At 41.5% G+C, this 12,585-nt stretch overlaps 1 protein-coding gene across 4 annotated transcripts in view; it reads left to right on the top strand.

Moving 5' to 3' along the window:
• Dnm3 (dynamin 3) overlaps positions 1-12,585 on the top strand; it is a 485,510-nt gene that overhangs the window by 195,502 nt on the left and 277,423 nt on the right. For all 4 annotated transcript variants that reach the window (XM_052200636.1, XM_052200637.1, XM_052200635.1 and 1 more), the window contains exon 13: positions 11,903-11,954. In XM_052200636.1, the coding sequence (XP_052056596.1) occupies positions 11,903-11,954 (52 nt within the window). The remainder of the gene's footprint in view (positions 1-11,902; positions 11,955-12,585) is intronic.

Raw genomic sequence — 12,585 nt, 5'->3', positions numbered from 1 at the left:
GGGTTTATTTCTTTTTCCAATAAATTTCAATATATTTTGCCTCAAAGGCTGCAGGGATATATTATTATATTGATTTTTAGATTTTCAAAGAAAAATTTCAAGACTAGATCTTTCATACACAGCCTTTGGTGCAGTGTCTCTGTGATCCAGGGAATGTCTTCTGATTGCCAGTGATTTGGCCTGTAGTTTGTTGAGTGAAAAGGCGTGCTGTTGCAACCTTCCCAGAAGATCGGAATGCTGCATGGTTCTCCCCCAAACTTTCTTTCAAAGAACTGGTTTGAGAGCCAGCAGCTGGGTATTTTTTTCTCCTCTTACTGATTTAACAAACAGAACAAAGAATAATCTCTGTCTTATATCCCTCTGAGAATTGTTAGAAGATAAATCAATGAAATTAGGAAATGTGTTAGAAAACTATGGTGTAGTCTGTTAAGGTAAGTTTCTCTATCTGTCTATCTATCTATCTATCTATCTATCTATCTATCTATCTATCTATCTATATCTCTTCTCTCTCCTTCCCTCCCTTCTACCCCCTCTATACCTCTCTCTGCCCCCCTCTACTTGTCTGCCTGCCTTGTTCTCCTCCCCTTTTCTCTTCCCATACATAAAAACAAAGTAACTTGATCACAGGACTCACTGTTCTTTTTTAAAATGCATGTTTGTGGTGTGTGTGTGTGTGTGTAGTTTGTAGTACATATGTGTATGTATATATGAGGTGCATAGCGTATGGTGGGCATGTGGGATCATATACCCATTCACACATGTGCAAAACCAGAGGATGGAGCTGGTTGTCTTCTGGTACGCAATGCCTTACTTTTTCTTAAGACTTGTGTCTGAAATGGAAGCTTACCATTTCTGCTAGGCTGGCTGGCCAGTGAGTTCCAGGGACCCATCTATTGTGGACTCCCAGTGCGGGGTTACTGGTACCTATAGCCATGAGCGGTTGTGTGAGTGGAGGATGAGAATTGAACTGAAGTCCCGTTTGCTTGGATGGCAAGTGCTGTTACCACTGAACTATCCCCCCAGCCATGGGGTTTTATTTTGGATTAAAGTTTATAATAACTTTTGTATGGTTGCCTCCGGAATATTTTTAGGTGCTAATTTCATTATTCCAAAGACAATGCTTTAATTAATATGTGTTAACTACACAGTGATGGCTCTCAGTGCACTATTTCAATACATGCATACAGCAGGCTCGATCAGACTTAGTCCCTGTTTATTCCGTCCCTCATTTTTCTAGTAATCCCATCAAAGATAATGCTTGGCGCTAAGAATCAAAGGTAAATGTTCTTTCCATTTGTATGCAGAGCACATTTCAGTGTGATGTGAGGTAATCACGAAGATGGGGAAATGTTCATTTCAAAATCACTTTGAAGGATTGTGGTATTTTCATACTTTTAAAAATTAAAAAAATATGGTCGTAGCTATAAATTTTAAAGTTGGCAGGAATGCTGTTTCCATCAAGGAGGGAAAATCAAGCCATATTTGAAGATAATTATGTAAGTATTTCTTAGTTCCAAAGATAGAAATGAAAGGTCTAGGACCAAAGAAAATAGGCCCCTGGATCCTAAGAGTTTCAGTCAGTCATCACGGCCCTCAGCACCGGCCCTCAGGTCTGTGGGATAGCAACGTATTAGGCATGTCTGATGTTTGCAATGGAGCTGACTTTTTGATCTAAAAGTGTTTTTTTTTGTTGTTGTTGTTGTTATTGTTTTATAAGGAAAAAATGCTAAAATTAGACTAACAGAATCTTTACTTTTAGAGTAATGTTCAGGATATCTCAGGGTTCTTTCTGCTACAGAATCTATTCTCCACTGAAGGCCTTCATTCTCTACCCCATGGTTGTTTCTTAACTGTGGACCATAAAATATGTGCCATGTGCAATCCGCCTCAGTGAGCTCTGCTGAAGGCCGGCCTTGGAATTTCCTGACTTCCAAAGCTTGGTATTTCAACTATAACAATATAATTTCTGACCCTAAAAGTTCAACATTTCAGATGAAAATATCAACTTTCCTCATGACTTAAGAGATTTTAATTTGTCCTTCTTCTTTGTCAGGGGAAAAATTCTCCTAAATTATATTTTCTTAGGTAACCTACCTCATCTTTGCTGTTTGAGAAAATAAGGCCTGGGCCAGTTGTCTGTCCGCTCCAGGCATTCCCAGCACCCCCACTGTTTGAACATAAGGGCAAATGCCTTCACCGAGGGTCTTGGGAAGTGAAAGTTCAAATTCTTGTGCCCTTCTTGGATTCGTTCTTGGACACAAATTGCCTCTGGAGTCCCTGAGATTTATGCAGTCCATGGTTTTAGAGAACCAAAGCTCCAGTCATGGGCCATTAAAGACACATTCCCCCCTCTGTAAAGCAGCAGACCCCAAGGTCAGTCTCGCTTCCCGTCTGCTGAGGAGATCGGAACACCTGTTTTCTCACACTTGAAACAACACAGTGAGCTTACTTCAGATCTTGTTATGTGAGCACCATGAAAATGCTGGGGCCTGGGACCCTCACTGTGTCTCCATCCAGAGCCTGAGGAATGCCTCTGTTGCCGGTTATCAAAGGCACTGAGTTTAAACCTTCCACTAAACGCCCGAGCCAGCAGCAGGGCCTTTCCCGCTACATTTGCCTTCATGTTTCCCTACAGCAAAAATAACTTCTAAATCAATGAGATTCCTTGTCTCTACTCTACACCAGAGCGTCCCCTTTCCGTGCAGCCAGAGCTTGGCTACCAGTGTCAAATAGAGGGGGTTTTGTTTTGTTTTGTTTTATTTTTTGGGGGGAGGTTGCTTTGTTTTATTTTTGACTCATATCCAAGTTTAGGGATAAAATGTTTGAATGTTTGGTCCCTGACTGGGATAGTTATCAGGTAGAACTCTTAAGTTTGGGCAAATTGAGAAGACATTGAAAGTATCACTCTTCTACTTTAGCATAAAGAATGCAGAGAGTGGGAGAAAGAGCCTTCTCTTAGGGAGAGCACACCAATTGGTTACTCAATGCCAAATGATCAGCCCTGAAAATATACATACAAATACCATTATGCACACTGAGCAGGTTGTATTTATGCATTTAGAAACATGTATATGTATATGTGTATATGTGTGTATATGTATATGTATACATATTTGTATGTGACAACAATTAATTAAAAAGAGGTCATCAATTTGCAAGAGATAGGGAGGGGATATGGATGGTTTGGAGAAAGGAAAGGGAAGGGGGAAATGATGTAATTATATTATAATCCTCCCAAAATAAAAAAATCATCCATTCAAGTGAGTTATAAAGTCCAATGTTCTAAGCATCATCATTTTAAAGATAAGTGGGTTTTTATTCTGAAACCTGTTTTAGACTTTAAACTTGTTTATACTATTGAGAATTCTGTATGAGCATTGCATATCATTTCCATCCCTCCTTTTCTCCTCTCCAACTTGTCCTGTGTGTGCTCCCCAACTCCCTCTCAAACTCATGACCTCTTCAATTGTCTAATACACACACCCACACTCTTACAGAGTACATATAATGTTACTCAGATGTGCATGCATTCAGGACTGGCCAGTTGAGATTACATCACCTTTCAGGGAGATTTTTCCTGGGAAAAACAGCTTTCCTTCTTTCAGCCACCATGTAAGGTTGGGGCCCTGTGAGTTTGTTGCCATTCTGATAATCAGCATGTCAGCTGGCAGTGTCCCCCTGCATGTTATAGTCAGGCAGCCATACTGTGAGATGCTGTGGGTACAGCTTTCCTGTTATGTAGAAAAGAAAAAAGAAAGTGAAAGGGCAGATCAGAGATTGAGATAAAACATCTGTAAATCACATCTCTGACCAAAAAAACAAACAAATGAAAACTTACATCAAAAAATATATAAATTACCACTAAGAAATGGAAATAGAATAGACATTGTGGGTAGGTGGATGGGAACTGGACAAGGGAAGAGGTGGGAGGGGAACAGAAGGGATGAGGTGTGGAGAGGAGGGAGGGAGGGAGTACTGGGAGAGACAACTAGAATACGGGAAGGGCCATCTTGGGGACAAGCTAGAAACCTAGGGCAATGGAAACTCCCCTGAATCTCTAAGGACTAAAAACTTCTAGCAATGGGGGATATGAAACTTAAACCAGTCATTTCCTGTAACTGGGCAAGACTTCCAATGGAGCGACTGAGACACCAACCCAGCCACAGAATCTTTGGCCTGTAATTTGTCCTGCCTACAAGATGGGCAGGGGTAAAGATGGAGTCGAAATTGAAGGAGGAGCCAACCAAAGACTGGCCTAGCTTGACATCCATGCTATGAAAGGGAGCTCAGCCTCGACACAGTTAATGCTGTTCTGCTATACATGTAGACAAGAGCCTAGCCACTGTCATCAGAGATGCTTCACTCAGCAACTGATAGAAACAGATGCAGAGACCCACAGCCAAACATTAGGAGGACCTTGGAGAATCCTGTAAAAGATGGGTAGGAAAGGATTGTAGGAGACAAGAGGGGTCAAGGATACCACAAGAAAATCCAAGGAATCAACTAACACGGGTTCATAGAGGCTCCCAAGAGACTGGTAGTGGATTGTGTTTGAATGCTTGGCCCACAGGAAGGAGGTGTGTCCTTGTTTAAATAGGTGTGCCCTTGTTGGAAGAAGCGTATCACTGCAGGGGTGGGCTTTGCCAGTCTTTTCCTATCTGCCTTTGGATCACGATATAGAACTCTCAGCTCCTTCAGCACCATGCCTTCCTGGATGCTGCTGGGCTTCTCGTCATATGATAATGAATTGAATCTCAGAACTTGTAAGTCAGCCCCAATTAAATATTGTCCTTTAGAAAGAAAGAAAGAAAGAAAGGAAGGAAGGAAGGAAGGAAGGAAGGAAGGAAGGAAGGAAGAAAGGAAGAAAGGAAGAAAGGAAGAAAGGAAGAAAGGAAGAAAGGAAGAAAGGAAGAAAGGAAGAAAGGAAGAAAGGAAGAAAGGAAGAAAGGAAGAAAGGAAGAAAGGAAGAAAGGAAGAAAGAAAGAAAGAAAGAAAGAAAGAAAGAAAGAAAGAAAGAAAGAAAGAAAGAAAGAAAGAAAGAAAGAAAGAAAGAAAGAAAGAAAGAAAGAAAGAAAGAAAGAAAGAAAGAAAGAAAAAGAGAACACTATCTGGCAGAGAACACTATCTGGCAGTGGGTGTCCTGGTTGGGTCCCTTGGCTCTCATCCACACACACACACACACACACACACACACACACACTCAAGAATGTCCGCACACACAGATACCCAGCCCCCACACTCTCATGCAAATACACATACACATACACATACAGCATGCACACATGCTTGTACACACATGCACACCCCTTGACGTTGTTGCATTTTTGAGATTTTCCCTGAGTCTTAGGCATATTGTGGATGGATCAGTTGGGGTCTCAGCACTGAACATCAACTGTCAATTTTAAGAATTTTCTTCATTCTTCATGTGAATCTTAGGAATAAGTCCTTTCATAGTCCCCCTCTTCTAACACAATCCTGTAAGATGTTCAACATAACATTTACCCAGAAACTCCCTGAAGGTCTTTTAGAAGCTCTTCACTCTTTTTTTTTTTATTCAATCTGACTGGATGGAACCTGACTCAAATGGTAAGTTGCACTCCTGGGCCTGAGGAATGGTCTTATCTTTTGGGGGTCACCCAAAAGAACACTCTGACAGAGCTTCTTCACCCCACAGCAGTGTGCACAACAGGCTTAGAAAAGACAGGCACACTTAGAGTGTGCTGATCAGTATACTATCCACTAGTACACGTGGCTGCCAAGCAGTTGAAAGGCTAGTGAACTAGCTAATGAAAAAAAAAAGTGAAGTTTTACTTTAATTGCCACCCTTGTCCAGCAGCTCCTATATTGCATAGTCCAGATTTTCAGTCACTGGATTCAGCTGCTGCCATGGTGTCCTTCATCCATGAGTTCTACTTTGCTGATGGCTTGACTATAGTGGCGGCTACAGGAAAGAACCGGAAATGAGGTCTTTCCATTACTCCAGAATGAGCCCAAGGCCTACCACTAGACTGTAGAGAAAGGCTCTCGGCTGCTTCTGATCCTCCTATTAGTCTATGTGTTGCTGAAGTTTCTTCTATTTCCATATCTCTTTTCTCAAAAGAAGTGGGCTGTGGCTAGAGGGATGTCCATGCTTCTGGTGACTTCTCCATTTCCCTGCTGCTCTGATCTCCTTTAAGCTGACTTGGAGTCTATATATGTTCTTCTCTTCTCCCTCTTTGATCTTTCACTTTTTAATCCCCTACTGTCTGGTCTTTGCTGCAGCACTGTATCATAACTGCTTTTGTCCAGTACGAATAGTTTAACAGTGGACAGCCCCACATCGGTCAGCTGATACCCTTGAGTACTCCTTTGAGGTCTGGCTCTTTGCTTCTATGTTATTCCACACACCCTGTTCTTGTTTTCATCTTTCTACTCCAGCCTTTCCTCTTCAGCCATCTTTAGGAGCGACATCCTTCACTGTCTTTCTTTCCTATACTTCTTCCTTTGTTAGTCATTTTATTACGTCTGGCCAAACTCCCTGGCCCCAAGGCTCGCTTACCAACTCTGTTGGAAGACTCTGAATCCAGACCTTTGTTCTGGCATCTTTTTCCTGAACTACTTGTGATGTTCAGCCTCTTCCTGCATGTTCTGCTTATGTGTCCAAGAGAAGCCACAACCCAGCATCCCCTGAAGTCATTACCATGTCCTAACCTCCAGTTCTTACCTTGTCTCCTCTCTCTGGGGATGTTCTCTCGGTTGCATAAACTAGAAATCGGACATCCTTCTGTGCTTCTTATTCTCTATCTACCTCTCCTCTCTTCATCCTTGTCAACTCTATTTGGTTTTGTTTCCATGTTATGTTTCTGAGTTTGACTCCTTTCTTCAGCCATCGCTGCTTTGCCAAAGCTTTTCTTCTCCCAGCTGGGTTGCTACACAACTTTCCCTGCCTCCTGTCCTGGTCCTTTTCACTCTTTGGGGGATTCTCCATTGCTTTCAGGACAAAGTTTGAATTAATCAGCATGACTCCAAAGTCCTCTATCTCTGTCTTCTGCTTATAACCTCAGCTCACTACATGGCCATCAGCCCTCTCAAATCTAATCCCCAACTTTATATTCCAGCAAGTTTGAGCATTTTGTAAGCTCCAAATCAATATCACTTTACTACATGCCTATACTATGTTTCTTCAGAGTATTTAAATTTCTTTTGCAGCTACACATTGATAGTTTGACTGTACATAAGCATGAAATCAAAATAAAATCTCAAAAATGTTTCTTAAGCAGCTGACAAGACGGCTCAATGCTACTGCCAAGCCTGACAACCTGAGCTCAATCCCCAGTACCACCTGGTGAAAGGAGAGAAGTAACTCCTACAGATTACCCTCTGACTGCCAGGCATGCATAGTGGCACAGGGCAGTCACATCCTTTGCCCAAACAAACAAACATATCAACAATGTGTTCTTAAGAAGCTGCCTTCAACTTTGTGTTTGGTATTATCAATGGAACAATGGTAGAAGAAATAAATTGCATACAGAACACCATCTGCTATCAAAGTACAGGCATTGTTGGAGAAGCAATAAAGACCTGTAATACCAGCCTGGTTATGCAGTATGGGCACAAGCTGAAGGCTTTAGGGCTCATGGCAAGGAGAGATAACCGGACACTTCTCAGAAGACAGGATCCATAAAGGGAACTTCATTTGATTATAAATGCTGGGGAGAAATCCAACATTTGAAGGGGCTGGTCTGTGTTGGCTCCTCTCTCTCTGGCTTTAGAATCAATACTGGCCATTTTGGGGAAGTAATTTTTATAAAAGCAATTCTTCGGCCAAACTATTTTCTGGCTTAGATAACTAAATGTTATCTGCTGTTCTTTGATGGCCAAATACTCTGTAACTGGCCTCAGTGTAAACTCATTGGTCTAAAAGGGTTTTAAGGTCATTTACAAACTAAATTCATGAATTCACCATCAATGTTTCACATGCAGCTTCCCTGAATTCTCCCCTCCTCACACCCTGGCTTTGCTTAACACCCTCCTCATAGAAAATTCACATTTTAAATTTCTTATAAAAGTCTCAGGACAGCAGACTGAAATAGTATTCCTGGTCTTTGGATGTTGCAAGCAAGTCCCATGTATAGGACTTAGTTGATGAATCCTTAGCACACTCTTCTGATTTTCTGTCTCTGTGTTGTTCATGGAAGAAGACGTGACAGAAGAAGTGAGGTCATGGCTTCTTTTGTTTAGATGGCTTCTAATGGGCTCTTACATTTTATAAAAATTTCAATTTCCTGTTATTTACTTTAAAAACCATTATGTCTTAAGTGTAAGTGTAATAGACTGAATACGGTTTTATGCTGTGGTATCTGGCAAAACTTTGCATAGTAAAAGAAATATTCACAAACATAATAGGAGCTGAGGCAATTTTATTCTAAATCTGAAAATAGGACTCTTTTTCCTAATATGTTCTCTTGTTTTAATAAAACTTATCCTTTATTTGTTATATTTTATATTATATGTGTATGTATGTATATATATGTATATTATATATTACACACACACACACACACACACACACGCGCACACGCACATGCACACGCACACACACCTTCTTCACATGAACTCATACTTTTGGTTAAAAAGACCATACATTATTCATTTCTACTTCCTCAAGGTTGTTTCACTAAAACTGTTTGATTTGTGTCAAATTAAAACACTGTGTAGGAACATATTTTATACGCTAGGTGAGATAACCTAGTATATATCCGTATCTAAGAATGTAACTAAAGATTCAAATTAACTTAATTCTTCACATGTTCTATTATGAACACATTCTTAAAAAAATTCAGCAACTCAGTTACCAAGATTTTTATGATAATGAGTGTATTTTAATTAAATAGCTTGCTTCTTTATTACTTATGGAACAACTGTGTGAACCTAAGTACATAATTACCAGCTGTATGTTTGAATTTATGGGGAAGTTGCTTTAAAAAAAAAAGATATTCACTAGGTACAAAGTAATGGTAGTTAGTATTTACTCTAACCCTAGTACTTTAGATTGACTCATAAATAAATCTGTTTTTCCTCTGTGTAAGTGGTAGATAGTAAACAAGCATTGTTCCCTACAGGAACGCTGTTAGCAGAAAGACCCTTTAACATTGCTAATAAGCTTTGAGAGAAATGCTGTGACTCAGGGCATTTGGATCTAGAAGGAGCCCAAGAAGGCTGTGTGTGTATATCAGCAGAAGCATCCTTGCCTACCTTGTAGGTCTTAGATTCAATCTCTAACACTGAGATAACCCCAATCAGAAACCAAAACTAATTACCCAGACAGACAAGACCTCGAGTCCAAGAGACAACTCATCCAGTCTGCCTTCCTTCTCTGTCCAAGTCACCCACGCTCCTGATAATTCAGACCTTCACACTTTGCCACTGAGAAATTGTGGGCCAATGGGGTCACCCTCTGCCTAAGGTTAGATGTTGCAAGCAAGTCCCATGTACAGGACTTAGTTGATGAATCCTTAGCATACTCTTCTGAATTTCTGTCTCTGTGTTGTTCATGGAGGAAGACATGACAGAAGAAGTGAGGTCATGGCTTCTTTTGTTTAGATGGCTTCTAATGGGCTCTGTCCTAAATTCTGCTTCCTTCCTTTTCCCTGTGTTATTTTAAGGGAATCTATACTTATCATAATGTCCACAGGAATCTATTTTAAAATGCTCACTTCTGGGTCTGTTGTAGCTTCTAAGTGATGGTATTGGAAGCCGGCCACAGCCAAGGCACATTCACATTGCAGTAGACATTTTCCTGTTTATTCCTAGAAGATGGGTGAACCCAGGAGGCCCCTGCAAAGGTGACTTTGGAAAGACAATGTAAGAGAGAGACTCAAGCTCAAGGAGAGTAGTATTTGAGACATCCAGTGTGCCAGGTTTGGTGGGCAGCCAGAGGGCAGTGTGGGCACATGGGATCCTGGCCACACACACAAGCTGGCTTTTCCATGGTGCTTATAAAACACTGAGAACTTTGGGCTCAGATTCCTTAAAGAAATGACTGCAAAGAAATGAGGGGAATTGGTCATTTAGCTAAGAATGATAAAACTAGGCCAAAGGCAAGAAAGAAACTAAAGTTAGTACATGAGAGGTCAAAAGCAAAAGCACACACAAAATATCTCCAGCAACCAGAAACAGTGTTCCCTTTCACCGCCCATTCTGCCTAGCCTCAGCCGAGGGCAGTGTGAGGTTTTTATGAGTTTGAGCGGAGGCCGGCAGCTTAAATATATTAGGGGAGATTGTGAAAATCTGCTGTTTTGAACAACTGTTCCAAGTGGGTTTTTGATTTCTATCTTGCTCCTGAACCATAATATGCAATCACTTTAAGCAGACAACTTGTGGCTTTAATCTATCTTTTCTTTATTTCAGGTCATTCCGCTGTTCTCTGAACATAAACTTTAGATGAACTGACAGAGGTTAGGCAATTGCTAGTCCTGCCAGAATACCTGAGAGGGGCTATGCTTTCTTGTGATAGATCTAACGGATCCACCAAGCCAAAGCCTTCATTCTTCTAAGAGCTAGAATATCATCATACTTAACAGTGTAGGCTCTGGAGCTAAGTTGCTAGGAGTGACACCAGACTTTCAACCCTCCTTTCATGCTCACTGTGAAGTGGGGAAACAAAACACCAGCCTCGAGAAACATTTCATTCAATCAATAACCTGCCAACATGTTTGTTGCAGGTCCTCTGTAAGCCCTGGGGATAGAGCAGTAGCCAAACAGAGTATCGTGTCTTCCAGTTTAATGTGGAAGGGTATGTGTGGAGAAACAGACACAAACCAAACTTTAGCAGGTTAGAAGGTGAAATATTGTAGTGAGAAAGATAGTGCGGGGACAGAGGGGTCTCTGGAGGAAAGCAGGGACCCACTTTTATATAGTGACCAACTTAGGCCCTACTGTAAAGATAAATTTGGGCTAGCACTTGAAGAGACGTTAGGGACCTTGCATAAGTATAGGAGAAATATGTTTTTTATACTAAAATTTTTTATTTATTTATTTATTTATTTATTTTATTTACATTTCAAGTGTAATCCCCTAACCTGGTTCCCCCCTTCCAGGAAATCTCCTATCCTGTCCACCCTCCCTCTGCTTCTATGAGGGTGTTCCTCCACCACCCACCCACTCCTGCCTCCCTGCCCTCGATTCTCCTACACAGGAGCATCTGAAGAACCTTCATATGACCAAGGACCTCTCCTCCCACTGATGCCTGACAAGGCCGGCCTCTGCTGCACATGCAGCCGGAGCCATGTGTACTTAATATCTTTAGAGCAGTATGCCAGCACGAAGCCTGTTTGTTGTGCAGGGCTACACCAAGTGGCTCAGTCTGAGGCCTTGGTGGCTGGATCGCACCAGTGAACGAGTTGGAGGGAAGAGGATCTATATCAAAATGGCAGAGAGTGGAGCAAGGCCTTGAAACCTATGGCAAGGTCCTTGGCTTTGGCCTTTGAATAGAACAGTGCTGATGGAAGTAGAGGGCAATGAACATGCTGTGTGAATGAAAATCACTAGTGCATAGAAAGCAGTGTACACTCCACAAGCATCACTTGGTGCTCAGTCTCCTTAATTGTGTGTACTGTGGGAAGCCTCCCTACCCACTGCCACATCAACCAACCCATTGTTATTAATGTCCTTTTTTGTTTCCCCACATGGAATAATTAGAGTTTTTGTTTCTGGTTGCTAATTGATGAAAGAAATCCCACTGGGTTGTTTTATCTTCCAGAATTATTTGGAGCTGGCTTGATGCCATTACTTCTGCCTTGAGTTTGTTTGTTTGTTTGTTTGATTGTTTGATTTAATGTGTAATGTATTTTAGTATCCATTACTTGTTCAGAAAAAAAAAAGTCTGCGTTTCTTCAGTGTTGCTTTCCTTTGCTTTTCTCAGTGCTCAGCAGAGGAGCAGTCAGGTTCACAAGAAAAGCACAATTGGAAATCAGGTAGGAACCATGTAAGCAACCCAGTGCATGCATGCCCCAAAGCATTGGAACTAAACTGCTTGACTGACAGCTCTTAAAAAAAAAAAAAAACAAATGCAAATTAATCATGTGTAGGTTTTGCTTAAGGTGCAGCTTATCATTTTGTTTTTGCTTTTCAAGTTTTTGGAGTGAATTTTGCATTTCATCTTGGCTATTTTTGCAGTTAACCCTCCCACCTCACCTTACGTAAATTCCCGCCCCTTGCTGTGCATTCTGCATTAGACCCTTTGCATCCTCCTTTGCTTGCTTCCGTTACCACCACCGAGCTTAATTTAACCTTGAACCCCCGAGGTGGTTCAAGGTTAACCATACGGTGAGTAGCTGCATGGGCTTTCCGGGTGCCGCTGGCTAGTTCACACGTTTGCACAGCTTGGTGGCAGTGAAAGGACAACTCAGAAAGAAGGCCGGCCGTGTTGGGTTTCATCTCTGCCATGCCAACTTTCTCTTGGCTATCGACCATGTCCATTGCTAAGGCGATCTGCTCACTTGAGAATTTTTAAGCTTTGGGGCTGACGAGCTGTCTCCCGACTAACAGCGCTCTGCAGAGATTGCATTAACTCCGACAGTTTGCCGTCTCTTCTGTGTTTTATGT

Source organism: Apodemus sylvaticus, chromosome 12 (assembly GCF_947179515.1).
Source record: "Apodemus sylvaticus chromosome 12, mApoSyl1.1, whole genome shotgun sequence".
NCBI lineage: Eukaryota > Metazoa > Chordata > Mammalia > Rodentia > Muridae > Apodemus > Apodemus sylvaticus.
Note: the sequence above shows the minus strand (reverse complement) of the source record. Positions and strands in the feature narration are given on the sequence as shown.